This window comes from Antechinus flavipes, chromosome 2 (assembly GCF_016432865.1).
Source record: "Antechinus flavipes isolate AdamAnt ecotype Samford, QLD, Australia chromosome 2, AdamAnt_v2, whole genome shotgun sequence".
In the NCBI taxonomy this organism is placed as follows: domain Eukaryota; kingdom Metazoa; phylum Chordata; class Mammalia; order Dasyuromorphia; family Dasyuridae; genus Antechinus; species Antechinus flavipes.
This window is the reverse complement of record NC_067399.1, coordinates 449327877-449355175: the sequence shown is the minus strand read 5'-3', so window position 1 is coordinate 449355175 and position 27299 is coordinate 449327877. Positions and strand designations below refer to the sequence as shown.

Genomic DNA, 27299 nt, shown 5'->3' with positions numbered 1-27299 from the left:
AGAACAGGTTGGTGACAGTAAGTCTATATTTTTCTTGTCTCTGACAGAATCTTAGAGATAATATATTCCAATTTTGCTGAGGTTCATTGATAGTAAGTAACTTTTCCCAAGTCCCAAAGTTTGTTGATGTAAGAGCTGGAATTAGACCCCTGGTTTTAAACCATGAGTCTTTGATTATGCCTCTGAAGTAGGAAAACTACATCTTTTTCTTTCTCCTAATAAAAGCCCTGATGATTTAAAGCCAGAATAAGAAATAGTATGAGTATGAGTTAAGATTGATTCTGAAACAACCTAGAAAAGGCAAATATGTTGGATTGTGGAGGAGAAGCAGCAAGATTTCAAGCAAAAGTTCTAAAGCTGCTCAGACCACAGCTGTTTTGAATTAAGAAAGTAAGGGCACTGAAGTAGATGGCCTTTGAGGTCTATTCCATCTCTCAAATTCTATGGTCCTAGTCCTTAAGGCCTACTTATCCCCCTTTATAATAAGGGGATAGGGACCATATATTGAGCCTTGCTTAGACCAGGCACAACAATAATTTTAAACCATTCCTGATCCTAAATACACATTCATGCAGAAAGGAGATTATAATGAAGAACTAGTTAATTATAACCAAACTCATAAGAGACCGATTTCTGAATGAAAATAGATTTTGCTTGTGTACACTGGTAAGTCTATCTGGCAAGAGAATTTTTAAAAGGGGAAAGTCTCAGATAGGAAAGCATATAACCAATTCACTTCAAGCATTTATTAAGCACTTACTATGTGCCGAACAATATGCTAGTCACTGGAGATAGAAAGCCAAAACATTCTACTGAAATGTAAGCTATCTGAAAGGGGAAAGCATTTGATAAGAATAAATCCTTGAATATCTATGTCTTTAGAATCTACCCTGCTCACTACCTCTTTAGTAATGAAGCAACTATTCTGTGTTCAGGGCCTATGTATGTCTCTTATATGCCACCCTCTTTGGTAGATATTATTGCTAAATATCATAAAGATACTTCCTTTCCAGCCCGGTGGTTCCCAGAAGCCAAAGGTGACAAACGGCTCCAGGAGCAGGATTTCAGGAAGGAAAAATATGATTTACAAGGCTCAACAACTCTTGGAAAGGGATTTGCATTTACTACCTCTCCTGAAGAAATAGAACAGTTTTTGTTGGACTACCTCAGAAATAAGGATGTTGCAGATGGAAATGTCTCTGATTCTGACAAAGAAGGTAATTAAAAAAAAAAAAAAAAAGATTCTGTTTTGTGTTCCAAAAAATAAAGGGAAAAGGAATTCAGGGTAGTTTAACACTAGCCTGTTTTTACTGTTGTCCACTCCTGCCCTGCATATTCCCCTCTTCCCTCTGACCCAAGTTCAGATCTTCAGACAGATTTGAAGGATTAATAACTTAGAAGAACTTCAAGTTTGAAATGTCAAAAAAAATTAGCTGGGTCATCTCAACATCATTTAAAATTGAAGTGAGTCTCAAATTAGTTTGTTCTGTGGAAACTGAGCAAAATATGTTCTGATAATCTCTGAACTGTAACTCTTGGATGAATCAAATCCAGTAATTCTGGGATAGCAGGGAATATTAACTCATTAAAGCTGACTACAACAAATTCTCTTTGAATAGCAGTAAAGCGTAACATAGTATTTGGGACCCAAATAGTGATTTTTCAGGATTCAGTCATGATTTCCTCCAAAAGCAAAGCTTCCTTATTGGAAATCTATTAGGTTATTTCTTCTCAGCTTTGTTAACTTGGGCTCCATCCTCCTTACCCTTTTCCTGAATACCTCCTACCCCCAGCGGCAACATTTTCACTGGGAAAAATAGCTTGACATCTCATAGTCATGATTTGTCCTACCTTACTGAAATAACTACCTTTTTAGGCAATCCATTGTTATAAATCAATTGATGTGAATCAATTGAAATGAAAAGATGTTGGATAGGAATAGGTTATATAAATAAAGCCTTCCAGGAAGAAAAACCAAGAGCTCTCCATCAAGCTGTTTTGATCGGTGAATTTAAACAGAGAATCTTCTTGGAAAAAAACTTGCAATCCTCACAGTTCATTTGTCACATACTTTGGCAGTCATTGTATAAAATGTTGATTATGTGCATCAAACCAGAGGGGTAGGAGGTTGTTTATACCACACACCTATGTAGTATTTAAAGTACATTTTTGTGAGAAATCTAAATTGTGAATGGACACATTTGCCATCTTTAATGTAGTAGGCAGAATAACCAGATAAAGAATCAGACCCAGCTTATTGTACAGACTGCCTTTCACTATTTCTGGGACTTTGGATAAGTCACTTCAATTCTGAGATTTTGTTTTCTCATCTGTCAAATAGAAATGATATCTATATTATCTGTCTCACATTAATGTTTTGAAATTTATTTTGAAGTTAAAAGACCTGGGTTCAAATCTTAACTCTGAAATACTGTACTGAGATTACCTTGAGCAAATTGCTGAATCTCTGAGAAAACCAGTTTCCTGGTCTGAAAACTAAGAAGATTAGACTAGATAATTTCTAGTCTCTTCTGCTCTGCATCTTATCCTAGAAGATCAAATAAAACCATATGTGCAAAAAACTTTGCCCATTTTAAAAGGTTTAATAGAAAGTAAACTGTGCAGCTGTGGGGTACCAAACTTGGAGTTAGGATATCAGTTCACATTCTGTCTCTGACATTTATTCTGTGTGCTATTACTATGGAAAAATTGCTAAATTACTCAAAATTTTAGTTTCTTCATCTATAAAATAGAATACAAAATTTTGCATCTCAAATGAAATAATATATATAAAGCACTTTGCACATTTTAAAAGCATTAATATAAATGTCAGATATTACCATAATCGTCCCTATTCAGTTTCTAGTCTCCAACTTTTCATAGCAATCATAAGGGACCTATGTAGGAACCATTAGGTTTACCTGTTTTAACAACAGAGGAAACATGTACAGAAATGTTAAAAGATTTTAATCAATTTTTAACTTCACTATTTAATGGACTAGGAGTGGAGAAAAGACTAGTACTTTGGAAAGTGGTCTTGAATTTGATTTCAGAGAACCCCTCCCCTGGTTGTTTATACACAACTCTCCACAGCTACCAGTTGTACCCTGTTTTCCAGAGGAGCAACCATTCCCTCCTGAGGCAGAGATGAATGATGTCTGTCCAGATGTGGAAGCCACACTGCCAGTGCAGACCCAGATAGCCAAGAATGTGATGGAGAGGTGCATTCACTTGCTGTCTGATAAAGATCTGAAGACACGCCTGAAGGTCAGTGTGCCTTGTCTACTCTATATTTATAGATTGCAGGATGTAAAGAGGGTTGGCCTTGTTGAGAATGACTGCTCTGATAAGAGAGCAGCCTCCCTTATCTTCAGGTCCATGTGTGGTGGCCAAGAGAAGGCCCTGGAGGAATTTATCTATGAGTTGATGGTATTATGTCCATTCATGCCAGCTCAATTACCAGAAAAGAACTGATTCCCCCCAGAATAGAGAAGCAACAAAGTTGTATGAAGTTCAAAGAATTCATAGGAGAAAGTGACATTTATTTTTCTTAAATGTATTTATAATGCAAGATGCAAGCTTTGGTTCTGCTAGTATTCTCAAGTTTTTAAAAGTGGTCATTCTTTCATGCCTGCCAACAGTTCTTACTTATCTGTTTTCCTTTTCTTTCTTATGAGAGACTCCAATAGTTACTTTGTTCTTACTCCCATCCCCCAAGCCCAGCTCCCACAGACAATATTCTTCACAGAAAGGATTTTAAATGAGCATGCTTACAATAGCTATGCCATTTTCCCCCTGCTGTTGTACCCATTATTCTGATGTGTATCTCCGTCTCCCTTTGCCAGTTTACAACAATTCCCTGCTTCTTCAGATAAAATGACTAGACATAAATGAAAACTTGTCTTTGGCAGCCATCGACCAGAAACTAAATTTATCTCAAATGTAAACTGAAAAGTAGTACAATGTGCCCTCTCATGCACTGAAAAAAAGAGAAGAAACCACCCTCACTCCAGCCCTCTCAGAATCATTAAGATTGAATTTTGTTGTTTACCACTCTTCATCTTCAAACCCTTTGTTGTAACTCATTCTCATCTTGTTTGCTCAGGTTCTGGATGTGTTGGAACTGTGTGTGATTGTTCTTCAGTCCCACGAGAACCAGCTACTTCCCATGGTGCATCGAGCCTGGCTGCCACTTGTGCATCGACTTACTAATGATGATCCTCTGGCCGTTCTCAGAGCCTTTAAGGTATGGCGTTGGACTCCTAGCTTTGAGGCGTTGCTGAGGGTGGGAGAGTTAGCTAAGCCTCAGATATCTGAGCAGCATGATCTCTACTTGGATCAAACTCAAACCAAAACAAGGACCACCGAACCATACCTAAAGATCCTGTGGCTGCACAAATTAATTTGATCTGTGTTCTCTTGTATTTTTTATTTTGTTAAATATTTCTCAATCACATTTCATCTGATTCGGACCACACCGATGAATATAGTGGACCAAAAAAAAAAAAAAAAAAAAAAGAATATGGTGAGCCACATGCAGTGTGAGGGGCCTTGTGTTTGACACAGTATCCAGTGGAAAGAGCATCATCCCGGAAGGGAAAAAAACTTTGTCTGCCATTCACTTCCCATGTGACCTGAAGTGAGTCACTTAAGCTACTTAGGCTTCTGTTTTATTCAGTTGTCAAGTGAGAATAATTATTCCTGACCTCACTTTTTCATGGAGTGATTGTTGGAACAAATGAGATACATATGAAAGAGCTTTCAGAAGTTAAATGTGAATAGCAGTATAAGGTGGGTAGTGGTATTATTTCTTTGGGAAACTTCCTGGATTTCTTTGCTCTTTGTTGAAGCAAAAAGAAGGAAGGCAATAAATATTTATTAAGCACCTACTGTTGTACTCTAGGCACTGTTCTAAGCACTTTACAAATATTATTTTCCTTGATCCTCTGAACAATTCTGAGAGGCAGGTCTTGTTATCATATTATAGCTGAGGAAACTGAGGCAAACAGAAGTTCTATGATTTGTCCAGTTCACACAACTGGAAAGTATCTAAGATTTTGTTGGAATTCCCCCAGTCTCCTGACTCCAGGCCCCTTTGCCCCAGCTGCTTAGCAGAAATATTTGAACATTGTCTACAGCATCTACTTAACTAAGCCAAAATGCAAATATAATTTTTAAAAATAACTATTATTCTGAAAGCCAGGACTTCAAAATGAAATATTGTGAGTGATGGTTGTTGTTCAGAGATGATTTTTTCTTTATGAAACTACCCATATTTTTAAGAGCATTCTTGGAAAAGGAGAGCACAATAGAAAAAAAAGGGAATAGGCTAAGGAATAGAGGACTGAATCTGTGATTTCATTGGTTTAATGAAGTCTTGGAGGAAAAAACTTCATCAGAGCAAGTTGGCACTTTCTCTTCATTAGCCTTAAAGAATTGTTTGTAACACTGTGAGGTTACATGACTTATCCAGGGTCACAACCTGGTAAAATCCCATGATAAAATGCTTCCTGGTTGCAGGACTTGTGCTCTAACCATTATACTATACTGCCTTTCAGGAAAACAGAGACACGTGTGACTTTGTGTTGCATATCTGATACTGTTTCATCTCCCTTCTCTCATATGTTAATGAGACTGCTATCCCAGGTAGCCATTCTCTGTGTTCATTATTAATCAAGAGAGCTTAAAGAAAACTTATTGTATCTTTTGTATTCAGTCCTTCACTAAATCAGTGTATGTGTGTATGTTCTGCTAGAGAGGTTAAAATAAGACATGCAAATAAACTGCGTGCTCTGAAGGGAAGAGTAATAATCATGATTAAAGCTCATGTTGGTGAGCATGTTGGGGTTCTTCCCCAACAATTCTATGAGGCAAGGAAGGCAAAAATTATCCTCTCCATTTGATGGATGAAGGAACTAAGACACAAAGAGAAATGATTGGCCCAAAGTCACACCTTGTCCACATGAGAGTAAGGTTCAAACCTGGCATTCCTTTCCTTTCTCTCCCTCTTCTCTCCCTCTTTCCTTCTCCCACTTCCCATTCTTCCCCATGTCTGGAATTCCTTTATCAAGATATTTGAAGAGAAATGAACAATAGGTTGAGCATGAGAAAATATGACTCTGTCCAGCTTTTGCTGTGACTTTGACATAACTAATTAATTTTGGCCAAATGACCCACCTCACTATACCTCAGCGTTTTAATTCTTATTTCTGGAAGTAGAGAAAAAGCTGTCCTATCCCCGTCTCCCTCCAAGAGATATTATTGAGAACCAATAAATTTGAATTGCTTCAAGATTCCTTTTATTCTTGGTGGGGGCAGTGTGTGGTACATTGGAAAGAGATGTGTTCCTGATGTCAAAAGAGTCTGGGTTTGGGTTCAGGTGCCAGCTTTTGTAATTGCTACCTGTGTGACCCAAGACAAGATCTTTAATCTCTCTGTTGCTCTGTTTCCTCCTCTGTAAAATTGCCAATAACTTTAAAAAGTGAATTGTTGATATCATCAATATCATTATTATACCTGAGAGGCAGTGCAGTATAGGGGATAGAGAGCTGGCTTCAGTCAGCAGATCTGAGTTCAAGATTCACCTCTAATATTTACTGGCAGTATGACCCCAACCAAGTCACTTTACTTCTCAGTAATTCAAACAGTTCTCTAAGACTGTAATTTAAAATTCACTGGTAGAAGGATTTTCCTTATTGGAAATTCATCACAGCAATATAATCACAAATCCAGACCAAAATTATTACCAAAAGAAATATGCAAATCAAGGAATTAAACAACTAATTCTTTGAACTATTCTTTATGTAATATATATTTACAGATACAGCCATATCCTGGGAGCAGAGCCCTCTAAATTCATAGCTGTTAGAAGTACAGAACATGGTCCAGGAATAAACAATAATTCTATTTCATGAGGCAAAGAAATAGATCAAATTTAATTACTAACTATCTTTTGGTTATCTTCTTGGGAAACATTTATGAACAATATTAAACATATACTTCAGTAAATATTAGGATTTGGATGGGACTTGGTGGTTTTTTCTACAGGTTTTATGCACCTTGGGGAACAAATGTGGTGATTTCCTTCGGAATCGGTTTTCCAAGGACATCTTGCCGAAGCTGGCTGGCTCCTTGGTCACTCAGGCTCCCGTCAGTGCCAGGGCTGGACCTGTCTACTCCCATACACTTGCCTTCAAATTACAACTGGCTGTGTTGCAGGGTCTGGGTTCGCTTTGCAAGAAACTAGACCTGGGTATGTATCCACCCAACCAACCAGTATACTTTAAAAAAAAAAAAAAAAAAAATGGACACCTTCTCAACCCCATCTTTGTGCTCTCACTTACATCCTGCCCTGCTCTGTGTAGTTCCTCTCATCTCCTCTTTACCATCTCCCTTCATTTAACTAACCTTCAGTTGCTTGCTTTGGCGTCATTTTTCAATTACTCTGGGGAAAGAGGGAAGAATAGAGAGCATCTTTTCTCACTGTTCCTATTGCATCAGACAGCACTTGGTTACTACTTGTCCAGAATGAATCCTGAAGGCCAATATCTGCTTTGTTTTCTCTCGGCAGGTGGGGGTGACCTGAATAAAGTGGCAGATGCCTGCTTGATTTACCTGAGTGCTAAACAGCCCATGAAATTACAAGAGGCTGCCAGGAGGTAACACCACTCGGATATAAGCCTTTGCATACATATGTTTTTATTTGTGTTAAATTATTGATGCCTCAGTAATAACAAATAGAGTTAAAATAATTTCTCCCTTCTCTTCCTTCTTGCCAAGTTAAGGTATATTTGTAGGGTTAAGTTTTGGTTTTTTTCCTTGTAACATTTCTCTCTGTAGATACCCTTTTCAAGAAAGTCAAAAGATTTTAGAGTTAGAAATCTAATCTGATCCACCTTTCCATTTTCTATTTGAGGAAATTAAGGCTGTGAGAGTTATTCAAAGCATTGTAGCTGGGGAATGGTGAATGTGGTTCCAATTTCCATGAATTTGAATCGTGCTCATTGGGATGAATTTTCCATCCTGATTCTTGGCTTAGAGGAGGAAATGATTTGTTATTCTAGTCTTCATTTTTTTCATGAGGTAAAATCGTGTCAGAATAATTATCTGGACTCTTGGCCTACCTGAAATGTACTTGGGTCTCTCTTTTACAGGTTGGTTGGTTGGTTGGTTTTCAAAGCCAATGGCAGCTTTCACTCCAGAACTGCCTTTATTTGGCAGACTTCTAGGTCCTTGGGAAATCCAGGTCTGCCTGGCCTCTGCCTCCAGAGGGTATGTCTGACCCTGCATTTTACCTCCAACTTGACACAAAGAATACAGCTAGAAATATTGTGAAAAGCAGTGAAAAAACTCCTCTTACTGTTTCCTCTTGGGCAACATACATAGCAGCAAAGGAAAGAGTCGGCCAGGTACTCAGAAAGGACCAGGTTCTGATGGGGGCGGTAATAGGAAACTAGCTTGAAGAAGTATCTTTTTTAATTGACTTATTCTACTTGATGATTTTTCTCTCTTGTTTTCCCAGATTTTTATCTCCATCCCTTTTCCTCTCATATCCCCTAACCCCAGAATCAATCTTGTCTTCCCAGGAATAGGAACTCTCTAAAAAACTAGTTTTTCTTCAGACATCTTCACTTGGTAAGGATTTCTTTAAGAATGAAAGGAAACCTCCCATAGATAGAGATCCTGAAGCTAATTGTGCTCTAATTTGAAACACAGATCAAGATCTTAATGAATGACTCCTACTATGTTATTTTGGCAAGTTTTTATATATAAGAGTTAAAACTTGTTCCTGCCTCCTCCCTGATTCTTCTTCCCTACCACTTCACAGCACACACATTTAGACCCATCAGACAAGTTGATTTTTTACATTTTGTTATTTCATTTCCAATTTCCTTTTTTGACACTGGAAAGCAATTAAACTTTAACTTGAATTTCCTGTATTCTTGACTTAGTATTCAAGGCATGTCGAAAACAAGAATGAAACAAGTGTAAAAATATATTCCAATCACTTGGTTTAGGGCTGGTGGGACAGTGCAAGGACTGAGCAGAAACCAGAATCTGAGTCCTTTGTTCACCCTTAAAGCTGTGTGACCTTCCACAAGGGATTTAATCTCCCTGAATCTGTTTCCTCATTTGTAAAATAGAGATCAGTCTTGCCATCCCTCTTTTCTGAGAGAAAACTGTTAAAATGGCATCAGGTATTGTTATTTTGGTCCTTGTTTAATCATCTAGGATTCTATTTAGAATTGAGTTACATCCTATTTAGCATGTATAGGACTACTTGCCATCTGGGGGAGGGGGTGGAGGGAGGGAGGGGAAAAATCAGAACAGAAGAGAGCGCAAGGGATAATGTGGTAAAAAATTACCCTGGCATGGGTTCTGTCAATAAAAAATTATTTTAAAAAATTAGAATTGAGTTACATGACTGGGAGGTATTTGGGAGCATAAGGTTGATTTCTTTTCATTCAGACTTCTGATGATGTGAAATGATTTTGATTTCAAAAAAAATGCAGTCAGTATTGTGATATATCAGAAACTAGGACCACCATGTTGATCTGGAAATTAATGAGTCACCTGAATCAGGAAAAGAACCTGAAGAAGTCAGGAACAGCCTTTAGCAAGGTACTTGTTACTATTCCATCTGTGTTGTACAAATGGCAATTGAACAAAGATGACCAATCACTTGGCTATCCCTTGCGTTTTGATATCATCCTGGTACATTCTAGGTACCATGTGCTCCCTAATTCTGTCAGATTTAAAAACGGTAAGCATTAATAGAATCTTGCCCTGTGTTCAAGATATTGTTCTGGTAGAAATAGAAAGGTAATGCCCCCCCTACCTTTTAGGAGCTTACTTAGACACTCCTGAGGGAGCCGGAGATATAGGAGAAACAGATGTTCAAAGAGAGTAAATTGTGAACAAAGAAAAGTCTATTTGAAGGCCTCTGGTGAGGACATCTTACTCTGGGTGAGTGACAAAGGATTTTGTGAAGAAAATGACTCTTCAGTTGGGTTTTTCAAGAAGTAAAGGGTTTCAACAGAAAGAAATTGTGAAGAATGCTTTCCAGGCATGGTGGATGTTCTTTGTGAGTACCTGGGATTGGGTAATAGCAAGATATGAAGGAGGAAGATAATCTCATTTGGTTTGAACATAGAGTATGTACAGGAGAGTAATATGAAATAGGCTGGAAAAGTAGAATCAGATTATGGATAGCCTTAAATATCAACCTAAAAAATTTATATTTTTTTTCCATACCAAGGGACTACCGTCCTAGGGCCAGATCTAATCCCTAAGTGCCTGTTTTTGTAAAGCATAAGGCCATCAAGCTAAGAATATTTTTTAAATAAAGTTCTCAGTAGATTATAGTTTTCTGACCCCAGCTCTAGGCAGTAGGGAATTACCTGAGGTCAAGGGAAGCCTTCAGGGCCTAGCTAGCTGCAGTTATATCCTCTAATATTTTCCTGTTTTAGTGTTTTTCTTTTAGAACTCTAAAGAATGGCCAGGCCACTGTTTGCTTTTTCATTTCCTTTTTCTTTCTTTTTTTTTTTCCTCTAATTTGTTGTGTTAAACATAACCTCCATGGCAATCTTTTACATCCAAGCTGTAAACTCAGGAAATGGAAATTGATCAGGGCTTAGTTGATATAAGTGAAACTGTAAATGATAAGAATGAGGCTGCCATTCCAGTTTAGTGTTTATATCTACTGAATGTGCTGGGTGAGGGTTAGATATAAATCTTGGTGTGCTGGGGGAAGGGAATATACCGGTTTCCAGGAATAGGAGGAATGAATTATAAGGCCTCATTTTGCCACCAGGTGTCACTGTTAACTGGAGAGAAAGGACAATTGAAGCTCATAAAAGTTTAGCTAAATCATTTCAACTATAAGCAAATAAGAGAATAACTTGGGGGAGGGGAAGGGGAAGGGGAAGAACTTATCATGTTATAGGTCCATAAATAAAGTGGGATCCCCAGGGTAGGCATTAGTTTGGAAATTACAGGTCATAGTATCCAAGCCCACTGCCACAGATTATAGAGCCAAACTTAGCTGATTTGAATCCCCATGTGGCTTTCCAAGCCTTTAGACATCTCCCAGCATGCAATGTGCCTCCACAGTTCTTTGCCTCTCTGGCAAACAAGCTTTTCCTATAGGCAGAGCACTTGAGAGAGGTAGAGGGTAAGAAGAATTGGGGGGAAAAAAAAGCAAGCCCTAAATTTTCTTTAATTCTAAATTGTACCTTTAGGCCAGTATGCAAATGAGAACAGGGGAGTGAACTGGGTTAAAATAACACTATTTAAACTGAGATGTTAGCATGTTTTAAAACAGTTGCCCATAACCCCCAGTCTTTTCTCATTATGACCATAAATTAGATACCAGTGAAGCATTTCTGCTTTAAAAAAGGAAATAAAATAAGTTTATACAAAAGAAATTCAAACGTAACAATGATTAGCACAATGCAGAAATAGCCCTTTTATTTGTAAGACTCCAATACCATCCCCTTTTATTTTCTGGCCAACAGTTCCTCAGAGACAAGGAGACAGAAAACAAGATGATGGTAGCAGCTCCTTCTGTGGGTCTAGTGGTTATAGGCAGCTGGATCTGGATCTAAGATGTCACCACCATTCTTGTCATTCTTGTTTAGCTGTGGCTGCAAGAAAAGCTAAGGTCCGTGGCTCACCAGAAAAGCTTCTCTGGGTGTTGGTCTAAGACAGTCTGGTACAAACCTTTGTCTTTTCTGTAAGCCCTTCACAGTTATAGCATAAATCACAATCTAAGGCTGAGAGCCAGTGCTTTAAAAGATGTGTCCATTGGCTCTTTTGAACTGTGAGGTGATTCAGGACAGTTCCAATAGTCTTGTGATGGAGAAAGCCATCTGCATCTGACTATGGGGACTGAGTGTGGATCACAACATAGTGTTTTCACCCTTTTTATTATTGTTTGCTTGCATTTTGTTTTCTTTCTCCTTTTTTTCTTTTTTGATCTGATTTTTTTTTTTTTTTTTTTTGGTGCTGCATGATACTTGTAGAAATATGTACAGAAGAAAAGAATTGCATATTTAACATGTATTGAATTACTTGCTGTCTAGGGAAAGGGGGAAAGGGAAGGAATTTGGAATTTGGAACACAAGGTTTTTGCAAAGGTGAAGGTTGAAAATTTTCTATGCATATGTTTCGAAAAGAAAAATCTTTAATAAAACAAAAAATAAATAAATAAAGCTATTGAGATAACTCCCTCCCTCTAACCTCCCTTCCTTTTCCCCCTCCCCCCCCCCAGAGCAAGAGCTTAGAATGATTGCAGAGATATACAGATCCTAGATGAGCCCCCTATTAAACTCTTTTAAAAAGCCTTCTTTAACTTTTGGTCATACAGTTTAGCGATTTTCTTGCTGATCTGTAATTCTTGTGAGTTTCCCTCCATCTGTTGTAATCTGAACAGTAGGTTTCAACTCTGTAAGGCATCCGTGTCTTTTTTGTTTATTTTGTCACTCTTCATATTGTGTTAAGAGTCTACATCTAGGTTCTGTAGTATTCTGACTTTTCTCTCAAACGCCTTCCTTCTAGCAATAGGACATCAAAGTAATATCATAATCCATCAAACACTAGGCAGGTGCCTTCACACACCTAAAGACCACACATCTAGCACAGCTGCCTCCCTTGAAGAGTATTCATTTACACTGTAGTCACAACTTTTCCCTTTTTACATACACAGAGTTCTGTGATGTCCAAAGACAGTAGGAGTCATGGAGGAAATTAATCATTTAATTGAGCTTGAAATTAAGCAGTTCATGCTTTCAAACTGGAAATCAGCATGACAGGGTTGGTCAATTTTAGTGTACTTGTAATTTGTACCCATTTTCTACCTGGGATTATAGCCTGTAGAAAAATGGGAACTTCCTTTCTTTCCTCCAAATTTCCCAACTTCAGCCCCTTTATCATTTGATTAATAGTTGATAACACCAAACCTAAAAGGTTAGCTTTCCTTTTATATGTCATTCACTAAACATTACTCTTTTGCTTTTTTTCAAGGCTAGTTGTTCTGAAAACATATGCAGATCTAAACTGTTCAGTGTGGCAAATTTGGACATGGGCTTAGCATCCAAGATAAGGAATGTTTGCACTGCTGAAGATGATTTAAAAAAAAAAAAAAAAAAAGAAGGGGCAAGGGAATAATCAGGATTCAAATCCAGAAGCAATGACTACAGGCTTCCCAAATCTGTTGCTACCAGTTCTTTCACTAGCATTCTTTGCTATGTCATGTGATTGATGGCCTGTCAGGATCGAATATTTCATTAGCCAATAGAGCAGTTGAGTTGGTGTATATTGGGAGAAGGAGCCCCTGCAAGAGAGGCAGGGAAGAAAGAAGAAAGGGTAGTGGTACAGGTGGTAGTAGATTGAGCCTAGTGGCTCTGCTGACTGCACAAAGTGAGCTTCCAGTTATCCATCAAAAGCTCTGGCATGCCACAGGGTAGCAATTTAATCACTTTTGCGGGGTCTGTGGTTTGTCTCTGTTGAAAACCTTGGAGGTTGAAATGAATTTGATGAGCCCAGCTTAGTGTAGTACCCAGTATGCAATAGTTGAAGCTGTAGTCTTTGGAGCAGCAAAAGAAGGGAAATAGATTTTTCTCATCTCATATATTTTTTAAACAAGTAAGCATAGATATGAAAGTAATTGGTAGTATATTTGAAGGATGAATCTTTGCTTCATCTCATCATCCTCCATTTTCAACAATTTTAGAAACCAAGAAAAAATATCCTCATGCAAGGGAAGATCACTCAGTAGAATAGTGAGTGAGGACAGGCTTTAAATACTGGTTAACCAATGAAGCGCAGCTCATTAAAGTAAATTACCAAGTATAGAAACCAAGTATATAGTACACCACTGCTTGCTGCATAGGACACACTGATACCTCAAGCATCCATTTGTTTGGAAGGAAACACATTTTCTCATTTGTACCTTCTGTGCATGCAGAGTAACAGCAAAAAAGCTGAGCAGAGAAAAGAAGAGGGTGAAATTTTTGGAATATGAGTGAGGAGGCTAAAATAATTTTAATTTCTGTGTCTAGTTTATATAAAATAAAGCCCTATGGACAGCCTTGGAATTGTTTAGGTTCGGATCAGCTGCTTTCACCCCTACTCTGTGGCCACTGGCTTAAGTGAAAGTGGGCGGGCAGCTTTGTTGAACTTAGACCTGAAAGATCCCTTTCAATGCTAAAAATTCTAGCAGTCTATGAAATTTACTCTATGACCTTGGACCTTTCCTCTCTCTGGAAGTTGTTTCCATTGTAAAATGAGTGGGTTGGACTGCAATTTTCTGACTAGATGATCTCAAAGACCTCTTCCAGCTCTCACGGTTTTATGATTTTGATATCACAATAGCATACATTTAGCTGTTTAGCTCAGAAAATATTTTATAATTCCACAGAGATACAGAACACATTGAATCTTTACAGCAAATACTGATAAAGGGAGAGTACCCTCTCTCCCCAAAAGGTTGGAAGCCAAATATTTCAGTTACTATTGATTTAGCTTTGCCAAGCTACAGTTGGCTGACATTTTTCTAGAGCCCTCTTTGAGCAGATGTTGTCTAGACAGAAGACTTGAAACTCATGGGAATTTTTCTTACTCATTTGTGAAGCAGTTAGCTTCTCATTGAGTTTGCCTCACCAAGACATGAGGAAGGCACCCACAGATAAAAGAAACACCCTCTCTTCCATGCAAAATAAAACTTATCTGTTTACTTCAACTGCACAGGAAAGAAACTCAGTCTTTTGGGGAACATCAGGGTTGATTATAAAGGAATGAGCTGTTCCAGTTGCTTTGACCATTGGAGTTTATTGGGCACTTACTGATGCCCATCAATTGCCAGGCCAAGCTGACGGGTGCTGAAATGGCCGCCTGCGTGAAGTGAAATTCAATAAAATCGCATTTTAAGTGAAAAATCAGTATAAACACCAGGATTCTTTGCCATGGAAACAGAGGTTGCTTAGAAACTGCCTAACAGCGAGTTCTAAATTTTTTAAAGTCAAGTTATCATTTAAGCTACATGGCCCTACAGGTTATTGAGAGATAATCACTCGCCTCAGGACATGACGCGGCACAAGACACAGCTGAGTGCTTCCTGATACTCCAGGGACCAGATAATCTTGATAACTGTGTTCCCTCAAGCCACCGATTTGGGCTTGGGGGGAAGGAGAAAAAAATTTTGTTTAGGAGTTAAATAGTATATATATTTCTGAAAGTGTTTCTTCTTGTGCTAGAAAAAAGGTGGGACTGGCCATTTGGAATGTTCAACAAGCCATTTCTGCTCTGTTTCCAGAGATGTATTTGGAACATTTTCCAGACCGTTAACCTGATTACTACAAAGCAGGTTTTTCTTCTTTGTCTTCTGGCTTACAGTTATGTAGAATGGGTTTCTCCTGATCCAGAATATACCAACAGGCATTTGGTGACAAAGCAGGTCTCAGCAGAGCATTATGGTATCTTATCATTGGGAATCACCTCTTCCTGGTTAAAGTTGGGAAGCATGAAGAGCAATAGGACTGTAAAAGAACAAACCCAGACAGAAGGGGAGCCAGCTTTCCCTGTCCTGCCCCTGATCTGGTCCCACCTCAGCTTCTTCCTTCTCATTCTCTTGTACCTCTTTTATTCAGGCTTTCCTGACTGTACCTCAATTAGTGGCTGCTCATTGATATCTCTAGCTTTCTTTTCCTTAATGTTCTTGAGGAAAAAAATTAAGAGAGTACAGCAGATATGGAGGATGGGAAAGTCTCTGATACAAGAAAAGAAGAACTTTATCTCTGGAAGCTTGTCTCCTCTTTACCTAAGGACATTCTTTCACAAAGACCAAATCCTTTGATTTAGAGCCAGTGATAGCCAAGTATAATATGGCTCCTGTAGACAACATATTATTCTGAATATAAACTGCACACTAAAAGATGAAATCACTTTTAAAGCAAAAGATATTTTTAACTAGATTTTGAAAAATTAATTATAAATTGAACTCTGAATTTATACAGTCCAACTTTTGGTAGAGAGATATAGCCCATATTCTTAGCATATAGTCAATGTGGAGAATATACAAGTTGTTCCTTCTATAATAGCTATCAAAGCTTAAGACTTTTGGGATCACCTATATGTTTTTACTTTGACACTTTTTATATTCAGAATGCCAACATTTCATGGTGAACAAAGTCCATCCTATCTCTTTTGCCTTTCAGACATGTGGAGATAGAGGGAGATACAATATTTTTTTGTCCTTCCTTTACGTCCATGTGTTTGAAAAACAAAAGCAATGAGATACCATAGAGCTCATATGCATGTGTGTATGGGTTTTAAGATGTGTATATATATATGCACACAGATATATAATTTTCATTTCCATGAAGGCATTCACACACACACACACACACACGTCTGGAAATTTCAAGCAAAACATAACAAATATTTGCCCTCTTCTGTGTAGTTAAAAATTTTCCATGTGAGACTAATATACAATGTTGGATGGTGGAAATATTCATTCCTTATTTTTTCCCTTTTTTTAAAATAACTTTTTATTGACAGAGCCCATGCCTAGGTAATTTTTTTTACAACATTATCCCTTGCACTCACTTCTATTCCGACTTTTCCCCTCCCTCCCTTCACCCCCTCCCCCAGATGGCAAGCAGTCCTATACAAGTTAAATATGTCTCAGTGTATCCTAGATACAATATATGTGTGCAGAACCTAGCAATTCTCTTGTTGCACAGGAAGAATTAGATTCAGAAGATAAAAATAACCTGGGAAAAAAGACAAAAATGCAAGCAGTTTACATTCATTTTCCAGTGTTCTTTCTTTGGGTGTAGCTGCTTCTGTCCACCCTTGATCAATTGAAACTGAGTTAGATCTTCTCTTTGTCAAAGAAATCCACTTCCATCAGAATACATCCTCATACAGTATCATTGTTGAGGTATGTAATGATCTCTTGGTTCTGCTCATTTCACTTAGCATCAGTTCATGTAAGTCTCGCCAATCCTCTCTGTATTCATCCTGCTGGTCATTTTTTTACAGAACAAAAATATTCCATAACATTCATGTACCACAATTTACTCAACCATTCTCCAATTGATGGGCATCCATCATTTTCCAGCTTCTAGTCACTACAAACAGTTTTCCCTTTTTTTTTTAAGCAGAAAGACAGTACTTTATATTTTACAGAATGCCACTCATGTTTTGAGAGGCATTATAGCCAGTGGAAAGGGAACTAACTGGCCTTGAAGTTGGGGAGACTCAGTATCCAGTCCTGCTTCTGACATATACATTGGTTTTGTGACAGTTGTCAAGTCATATAGGCTCTTGATGTTTTAGACAATTCTTTAAATTCCCAAGTTGCAGAGATGCTACCATCCTGCATGGGTAGAAGGAGTTTCCTTATGTGAGTGATCCCTACACTAATAAAATAACAGGCCAAGTTTCTATCCCTTTAGTTGCATTATTACAAGATACAATACAACAGATTTTGATTATAAGTTCCTGCTGTGCTCCTAACTGCCCTGTGAAGTAGATGGGACAGGAATTATTACTTCTGAAAGAGAAGGGAAAAGAGACTTGACCAAGGCCTTATAGCCAGTGACCTCAGTGAGATTAGAATATAGGTTACCTTTTTGCAGTGGTCATTTCTAAAGCAACTCCAGGGTGCATCATAGTATTCAAGATGCTCAGGGTGAACAAACACTAAATAAGGCACAATCCTTGTCCTTGGGGAGCTTGAAGCTTTATAGGAGATTATAACTTGCAAACAGGTAAAGTTAAATATATCAGCAAGGTGGAGGTCAAAGTCATAAGTGAGTTTAGAGAAGAAGATTGTTACCACTGTAGCTGGTGAGTGTCATCTCAGCAAACTTGGTAGAAGAGTCCACCTCACTTGACGAGATGAGTGATTCAGAATGAAACATTTTGAGACACGGCCAGAAGGGAATTTTGTTTTGCTTGACTATGTATGTTTGTTACAAGGGTTTTGTTTGAGTTTTTGATAAGGGAGGGGAAGAAGAAAAAAAATTTCTTAATTAAAAAGTTTTTTTAAATAGAAATAAACAGGTTGTTTTGAGTTGAGGGGTGGAGTTTGGTTTGAGGGTTTTTTTGCTTTGGGTTTTTTGAGGGAGAATCCCCAGCTTCAAGATTCAATTCTATATCTGCAGGAAGACTTTTCTGATCCCCATGGAGGAGGGGGAGTGCCCCCTCCCTCCTCAGTCATCTGTCTGTGAACATATTTTATCCCCTCTCCTCCTAATCCTTCTTGAAGGCAGGGACTGCATTTTGTTTTGTCCTTGTATCTCTAGCATCTTGCTTTGCCCACAGTCAGTCAAAGCTTAATAAATGCTTGTTGGATTGGATTAAATTTGATCAACTTCATGCAGGAAAAAGCTTTGACTAAACTGGGACTGGGACCAGGTTGGCTTTCATCCGGTGCAAGCACAAGTCACTGTTGGCCAAATAAAAATGTTCATTGCAGCTGGGAGTACTCTGTGCTCCAGCCTGAGAAATTGTGCCACTTCTTTAAGGAAACAGAATCAGATGAAACCATTTGCATTCTCAGAGTCTTTGGCACTAGGGAAAACAGTCAAGCACATCACGTGTAAATAGAAATCTGTTTCCCATTTTGGGTGCGTGTTTCCTCATTTCCCTTGCCACTCTAATTATCAAAGATATTTTTGTTTTTAAACAAAAATTGTCTCCCACGCGGGCCGCCTTCTTTCTGCGATGAAGTGGAAACGATGAATTAGAATATCCTAATCACTTCTCCAGCAACCACTGCCAAGGTTATAAACATGGGATTATCTCAAGCAAAGAAAGCTTAAATCGTTTTAAGCACAAAACAGGCCAAGGCATCCTCATAGCAGCCCCCCATTTCTTTCCATTGCTTCATTGGCATTTGCATGCTATAGAATGTCCAAGCTAGATAGGGCATTAAAGTGAAGAATATCAGAATTGGGAAGGACCTTGGTATAGAAATCTCGTCAGAGCTACAGGAGATAGCAACACAAAATGCCAGAATTCGAAATGACCTTAAAATACAAACTTGAATTAGAAAGGACTTTAGAGACCAAGTCTGGCACCCCTTCCTCCTTTGCCCCCTATTTTACAGAGAAAGAGACCGAAGGTAAAGAAAGTGAAGTGATTTGCTCCAGACCATGTAGTATATCATAGAACTAACATTAAAACTCCAATCCTGCTGGTGCCCAAATGCTTTTTGCACTGCTTTCATTTTATGAAGGGATCACTCTCTGGCTTCATTGTTTCCTGCTACTTATATTTCAGAGTCTCTAGTCTGACCTTAAAGGCCTTTCCCTATCCAGCCCCACCTCATCTTCTTGCAGTCCTCCTTTCCTATGGCCTATGTTTTACCCAGATTGGATTGTCATCATCTGTGCCATTTTGCCTTGCTCACAGCCTCTCTGTTCTTAGGATGTTATTTTCCTCTCTCATTGCCTTTGTTGCCTGCTGAAATTGTCCTTGGTCTTCAAGGTTCCAAAAAAGAAGAAAAATGATCTAAGTCCCCCAGAAGTTTAACTCTCTTTTTGGAAGAAAATAGTAAATGTATTTGTTAGATTAAAAAATGTTGCAAGATACCATGGCTTGGTACAAGCTATAATTGCTATAGAATTCAGAGAAGGGAGGCAGTATCTGTGCGGTGGGATTAGTCAAGGGAAAGCCTCATATAAGATGGCTCTTAGGCTGGGCTTTCAAGAAAATGTAGGATTTAAAGAAGGTGAAAAAGAGCATTCTAAGCAGGACTGGCCTCAAGGATTAACTTTTTAGGCAGCTGGCCACATGTTATAATCTAAAGTCTTCTGAGCAGGCCTTCTCCTTTCTGTCCCTCAAATATCTTCTATCTAATGTGGAAAGGACACAGAGTGTGTAATTAGAAGATCTGTGTTTGCACCCCAATCTATTATTTCGCTAGCAAGTAATTTGGGTAAGACATTTCTTTTTTCTGGGCCTCAATTTCCTCATCTGTAAAATGAGAATTTCTCTAAGATGAGCCCTTCTAGCTCTAAGTCTTAGGATATTATGGTTTAAATTTTAGGATGTTATGATATGTGTGTGTATACACACACACACACGCACATACTCACACACTCACACACTCTCTCTCAGTATATGATTCATTCTTTAGTACTAATTACTGTCCTCTCCCTGGGGTATTTCTGAGAAGATCATATATTAAGCCTAGTACAACTAGCTATGGGCTGACAAATTAGAAAGAGGAGGGCAGCAGTGAGCAGAAAGGACTGGTAGCCAACAGCTATCTCTGAACAGTACTAAAAAGTGAGGAAAGAAACAGAAAAGCTAAAGAGTGGCAGACTCAGGCTCTAGAACCCTAGCCAGCATTGGGTTCTGAGGGCCTTGTAGCTGCTCTCCAGTCCCCTCTTTTCCATTCACAGGAATAAACTTGTCCAGGATGGCCTGGCTTAGGATCTACCTCTAACTCCCACTGACTAAGCAAGAAACCAGGAAATTCTCCAGACTAGAAATTGCTAATCTGCATAGGTAGAGATAATTTCCTCACCCAGAGAACTTACAATGAAATCACAGATCCAACCTCTTGCCCACCTCAAAGAAAAGGGAAGTGGGTGCTAAATTATGTTTTAAAATCCCAAAAGTATAGGATATGCTTCAGAAAGATTTTCATCAGAAACCATTAAAATAAAAGTTTTGTTCAAGAAGATAATCTTGAAGTATGCCCAATGATGACATGAGCATCTTTCTTTATATAATACAGGTATTACATTTGTTATTCAAGAAATACTATAAAATAGATGAACTTAGTGGCAAGGAATTATTACCTTTTAGATAAAATTTTTAAAAATAAGATTTGAGTCATTTCAGAAGAATAGTTGGGGTGGGAAGGGGGAGAGAGGGAGGAGAGAGAAGAGTTGTTGTTCAGTCATTTTTCAGTTGTATCCAAATTTTCCTGACCTCTTTTGGGATTTTCTTGGCAAAGATAACTAGAAAGATCTGCCATTTCCTTTTCCAGCTAATTTTACAGATGATTAACTGAAACAAATAGGATTAAGTGACTTGTCTAGGGTCACACAGCTAGTAAGTTTCTGAGACCAGATTTGAATTCAGAAAGATGAGTCTTCCTGACTTCAAACCTGGTAGTCTATCCACTTTGTCTCCTAAATAAAAGCATCTAGTTACACTTAACTTCATTTAATGGTTACCTCAGAAAAGGGCAAGGCTTTACCTAAGGTCACTCAGTTAATGACAGAGCCACGATTCAAACTTTGGATTTTCTGAGTCTTTTCATTTCTGATACCAGTTTTATTTTTATTTTTTATAAAGCTTTTTATTTTCAAAACATACATGGATAATTTGACAACATTGAACCTTGCATAATCTTGGGATTCAGATTTTCTTCTCCTTCCCCCCACCTCTTCCCCTAGATGGCAAGCAATTCAATATATATTAAACATGTTAAAATATATGTTAAATCCAATATATACAATTCTCTTGCTGCACAAGAGATCAAAAAAAAAAAAAAAGAAAAGAAATGAGTAAGAAAACAATGCAAATGAACAACATCAAAAAGAGTGAGAATGTTATGTTGTGACCCACACAGTTCCCACAGACCCATCTCTGGGTGCAGATGGCTCTCTTCATCACAAGAACATTGGAACTGCCTTGGATCATCTCATTGTTTGAAAGAGTCACATTCATTGGAATTGATTGTCATATAATCTTGCTGTTGCTGTACATAATGATCTCTTGGTTCTGCTCATTTCACTTAGCATCAGTTCCTGTAGGTCTCTCCAGGCCTCTCTGAAAACATCCTGCTAGTTGTTTCTTACTGTACAATAATATTCCATAACATTCATATACCATAACTTATTTAGCCATTGTCCAACTGATGGGCATCCACTCAGTTTCTAGTTTCTGGCCACTACAAAGAAGACCGCCACAAACATTTTTGCACATGTGGGCCCCTTTCCCTTCTTTAATATCTTTTTGGGAGATAAGCCCAGTAGTAACACTGCTAGATCAAAGGGTATGCACAGTTTGATAACTTTTTGAGAATAGTTCCAAACTGCTTTCCAGAATGGCTAGATCTGTTCATAACTCCAGCTTTCCCACATCCCCTTCAATATTCGTTCTTGTCTTTTCCTGTCATTTTAGCCAATCTGAGAGGTATGTAGTGGTACCTCAGAGTTATCTTAATTTGCATTTCTCTGATTAATAGTGATTTAGAGTACCTTCTCATGTGATTAGAAATGAGGCCTTTACATTTCCAAAATATATAGAGAATTGACTCTAATTTATAAAAAATCAAGCCATTTTCCAATTGATAAATGGTCAAAGGATATGAACAGACAATTCTCAGATGAAGAAATTGAAACTATTTCTAGCCATATGAAAAGATGCTCCAAGTCATTATTAATCAGAGAAATGCAAATTAAGACAACTCTGAGATACCATTACACACCTGTCAGATTGGCTAGAATGACAGGGAAAGATAATGCGCAGTGTTGGAGGGGATGTGGGAAAACTGGGACACTGATACATTGTTGGTGGAATTGTGAATACATCCAGCCATTCTGGAGAGCAATTTGGAACTATGCTCAAAAAGCTATCAAGCTGTGCATACCCTTTGATCCAGCAATGTTACTACTGGGCTTATATCCCAAAGAGATTTTAAAGAAGGGGAAAAGGACCTGTATGTGCAATAATGTTTGTGGCAGCCCTCTTTGCAGTGGCCAGAAATTGGAAACTGAGTGGATGCCCATCAATTGGAAAATGGCTGAATAAATTATGGTATATGAATGTTATGGAATATTATTGTTCAGTAAGAAATGACCAATAGGATGATTCAGAAAGGCCTGGAGAGACTTACACGAACTGATGCTGAGTGAAATGAGCAGGACCAGGAGATCATTGTAAATGTGCATAGAACTTTTCAGGAATAGATCTTATGTGTAGGGCGAGGCATGTCTATATTCAAATAACCTATTAAACCCCATTATAACATGGTGTGATATTCTAGTTAATAGCTCCTTGCCTAATATAAAATTTCACCTAATATTTAAACAAAAATCATGCAGTAGCCATAGGGTGATAAAATTAATGCCTTTCCACAAGGAGCTTAGAGTCTAGTGGAGGAGACCACAAACCCAGATATTTAATAAACTATTGGATATCTGTGCCAAGAGGTGCAAAACAGACTGTTAGCAATCAGTCAATATTATATGGGCTCCTGAAAGGACAATGTTTATTCATCTTAGGGATTTGGGAAAACTTTATGGAGGAAGAGGCATTTATCTATTTATCCAGCCATCCATTTATTTATTTGTTTATTTAGATAAGGAACAATGAGATTAAAAGCCCCCATTATGTATATTCTTCTGGATATCTCATAGATAAGACTTATGATTGGGAAACCTTTAGCTAGGAGATTGCTTAGCTCTCTCTTAACAAGTTAATTAAACTGAAAGTTGATATTCCCAACCCTTGAGGGATGAGAGTGAGGAAAAAGTGAAAGAAAGAATAGTGAATAACCTGAGAGGGAGCAGGAGCCTGGGAGAACAGGAGAGTAAAAAGACAGTCTGAAGATGAGTGGGTAAGAGATAGTCAGTGATCACTATTAAATCTGGATTTGGAGCGTGGAAGAATAAAGCATTTGATGATCAGACCAATCCTAAAAATCCAAATAAAAGAGACTTGCCTTCTCAACAGCTGTGAGAGCTAAGATGAATTGGGTTCACTAAACCAAGAAACATAATTAAGAAGGCAGACTTGGAAGGTCTAGCAGAGTAAGCCTAGGAGGTTCAGGGCTGAGCCTAGCTGACTAAACAAAGAATCACATCAGGTAAGACAGTTCTCTCTTAAATTGGAAATGATATCTTATTCCTATAGTATGAAAGTTCCTTGAGCATAGAAATTGTTTCATTTCTTGTATTTGTATCTTCACCACCCAACTCAGTCCCTGTTATATTATAGGTACTTAATAAATGTTTGTTGGTTGAATGATTAATGGACAAAGCTGAACTCTACAGCTATACCTTTGGTTGTCCACCTTTGTGTAGTTAATGTCTGGAACCTTGGAATTTTTCCACTACACCAGTTGTTTGACAGTGGTACAGCTGGTGATTCCCAATAAAGGTAAGAAACAGTGATTTGTTCATTGGACACGTATTGAAGTCTAAAGTCAGGGACCATATGTGATCTGCACTGTGCAAGGCATTGAAGATATAAGAATGAAAAAAATATCACAGTCCTTACCCTTGAGGAGGTTATAATTTGGGCAGAAGTGAAGGAAGAACAGAGAAGGGAGAGATAAAGTATGTTTACTTCTTCAGTACTTCATTGAATTCATGAACTATCAGATCTCAAGTCATCCAAGCCTTCTCTTGTGCAATTCTTATCCATGTCTTTGGAGAAAGCTTCCTATCTGCTGTACTAGAGATTTTCTCTGATCCTTTTAATATTTCATAGATACGAATGCAGCATTTAAACTGTCCTTTGGCTATTCTTCATTCTCAGTACGTGACTATCCCACCTCCTTTGCTTATTGGACATTTCCTTGATGATTGTTCTTATGCCTCTTCTTATACACACATCAGTACTGGTAACTTGCTGCAGCTTATTTACATTTGCTATATGTCTTTCCATTACCCTTTGGGTGACCTATAAATTTGATTTTCTGAGATCATGGTGGACCAGGATTTGTAGGCCTGTAGTGCCACTTACAAAAGGCTTTTGCAGCAGAGAGCAACTTAGAATCATTAAAAGGATTGTACATTTTCCCACTTGCAGTCTAGTTCACTCTGTCCCTTATTCAGTTCTGGGCCTCTTCATTGACCATGTGCTGCGCCTATCTAAAATGTATAAGTGAGCTGCTTTAGTGGGTTATACATACAATTGTATCTTGTAATAGGAGATGACAAGCAGAAAAGTGTAAGGAGGAAGGGAAAATTTATAGTGAAGGAAGCCAAAGAAAGCCTCATGGAAGAGAAGGCACCTGAGCCAAGTCTTGAAGGATTTTGGTTTGGAGTTAGTAAGAAGGATTGGTTCCAAGCTTGAGGGCTGGTGGGTACAGTTGAACAAAGGTGGATGAGAGCAAGACGTGATCAGTGAAAATCAAGTCATCCACTTTGGCTACATGTAGAAATAAGTAGCATGAAATAAGGGACAGAGGAGAGAGGAAACAAAGGCCCTGACCCAGAGCCTGCAATCCAGGAAGATCCCCAAGATCTGACCTAGTTCAAAAATGTCAGGCACAAAAGCAGTGCCTTCAGTGTCTTGTCCCAGCTGCCATATTTTCAACAAGAGCTGACTGCGTCAAAACAGTGGGCCAAAAACCCATCCAGTGGTTTTCAAGAAAATCTTTGTGATCTTGAAAAGGATTTTAGCATGCCATGAAGTTCTAGAGAAGGGATTCTTCAGCCAGGAGGGAGACACCTTGTATATTATAGACAAATAGGAAACTCCTAACACCCAAGAAGAAATATTTACTAAATGGACCCTAATGAGCTGAAAGAGTTAATGCCATTCCAGCCTTCTCCCTGATAGAATTAGATGTATTGTATTATATGACATTATTTTTTAAGTCTTTACTGTCGCTGACTAGGCCTATTCTTAAGAGTTTCCTGTTCAGCTGCCTTTTTTCTGCCCATAATAAAGTGTGTGCCTTGTCATTTTTCTTCTTTTTGAAATCTGCTTTACACCCTAGGACTAGACCAATTATTTGCCAGGAGCTTGTTTGATGTCAATATTGTTCTGCTTAGACTAATGACTTTTTTTCCTCTTTGCCAATAGACATGAAACTGTTTAGCTGAATCTCCATTGGGTTTAGGAACCATCTTAATGGCCCTGCTTAATGAACTTCAGTGTATTTGTTATGCTGTCAGAAGCAATTTGACATTGTTATCAGAGTCCTTTTGAGTAGCCCAGTAAATACTCTCTTGGGCAAAAATCAAACATCCCTTCCTCTTTTCCCCTTCATTTCTCCCGCCCCCTCACTCCACTGTTTGTTTCTCTTTCCACAGCGTGTTCCTCCACTTGATGAAGGTCGATCCAGACTTGACCTGGTTCATTCTGAATGAACTCCACTGCCCTCTTCTGTATGAGCCTCCACATCCCAACCTCCATCCAGTGAGCCTGAGTGGAATGGCCAAGCCACGGACCGAATACACTGACAATGTGCTCCTCCTGCTAGCTGAGCTCCAGGGTTGAGGGTCTCCTTTTGGGAGGTCAAGCATCTCTGCTTCCCTAGATGACATGTCTGTGCTCGCTGCTGACTGATTTTCCCCAGGGCCTCCCACAGGGGTGTGAAGGGATACATGTCTTCCTGAAGCCAGCAGTCATTAGAGCCATCTCTTCTGCCCCTGAACTGTTGGGCCTGAGACTGGCAGCTCAGAGGGAGTCTTCAGAGAGAAGAACATGAAGGGGTGGGGGGTGGGGAATGAGACAGCCCATCGATTTATAAATTGATCGATCACACAACTTCTTAGAAATTGGATTGAAGCAAAATAGCTGACTGTTATTTATATTTTACACCTTGTGTTTTCAAATGACATTGTCAGGCAATTCTTAACAGTTTAACTCCTGGATATACCTCAGTCATTGGACTGAGCCACTTTGCAGGCCAGGCTGCCCCACTTCAAATGTTTGTTTTTGGTGTTTTTTTTTTAAACATCTGGCAAGGACAAAATGACCTGCTTTCTCTCGCCTGCATTTTTGTGTACTTGAATGCTCTGTTCAAGTATTGAATCCATGAAAATGACAGAGTATATACTGACTTTCCATTACATATATGAGTGCTCAAAAGCATTATCTTCTCTTCTGTCCACCTAAATAATGACATTGAACCTGTTGGTTTTGTTTTGTAGTACACAATAAAAATGTTATAATCATTCACACTTTGAAATCTGCTTTTTAACCAAGTGACTCTAAAAAAACACAACAGGGACATTTAGATATGTTTCAGGAGAATTGGATATAACATTTGTTTGGGTCAAAGAAGACTAAACATGATCTGCCAAAGTAGAAGGTGGTACAAAGGAAAAAATAATCCCTAAACAGTGAAGAACATAAATTAGATGGGCTAGGTATTGGAACATTTAAAAATATTTTATTGCTGCCTCTTTCAAAAAAAAAACACCCCCCACCATATTTATTTCCCAGGATCCCATCACCAGCCATAGCCCTGTGTTCTGGCTCTCATCCTTCTGACTCAGCACTCCAAGTTCTTGCTCTAAGAACCTAGCCTTCTGATTGTCCAGCATGCCAGTCTGGGGCCAGACTCACCCCATATTATTGCCCAGCCA

The 27299-nt window shown here is 38.5% G+C and overlaps 1 protein-coding gene across 1 annotated transcript in view; it reads left to right on the top strand.

The window, feature by feature from the left end:
- The window catches only part of TTI1 (TELO2 interacting protein 1), a 30391-nt gene extending 3502 nt beyond the window's left edge, over positions 1 to 26889 (top strand). Inside the window, 6 exon segments of the mRNA XM_051979349.1 lie at positions 1014 to 1217; positions 3119 to 3267; positions 4106 to 4246; positions 7048 to 7252; positions 7571 to 7658; positions 26019 to 26889. Coding sequence (XP_051835309.1) covers positions 1014 to 1217; positions 3119 to 3267; positions 4106 to 4246; positions 7048 to 7252; positions 7571 to 7658; positions 26019 to 26205 — 974 coding nt within the window. The 3' untranslated portion in view covers positions 26206 to 26889.
- Positions 26890 to 27299: the final 410 nt, after the last annotated feature.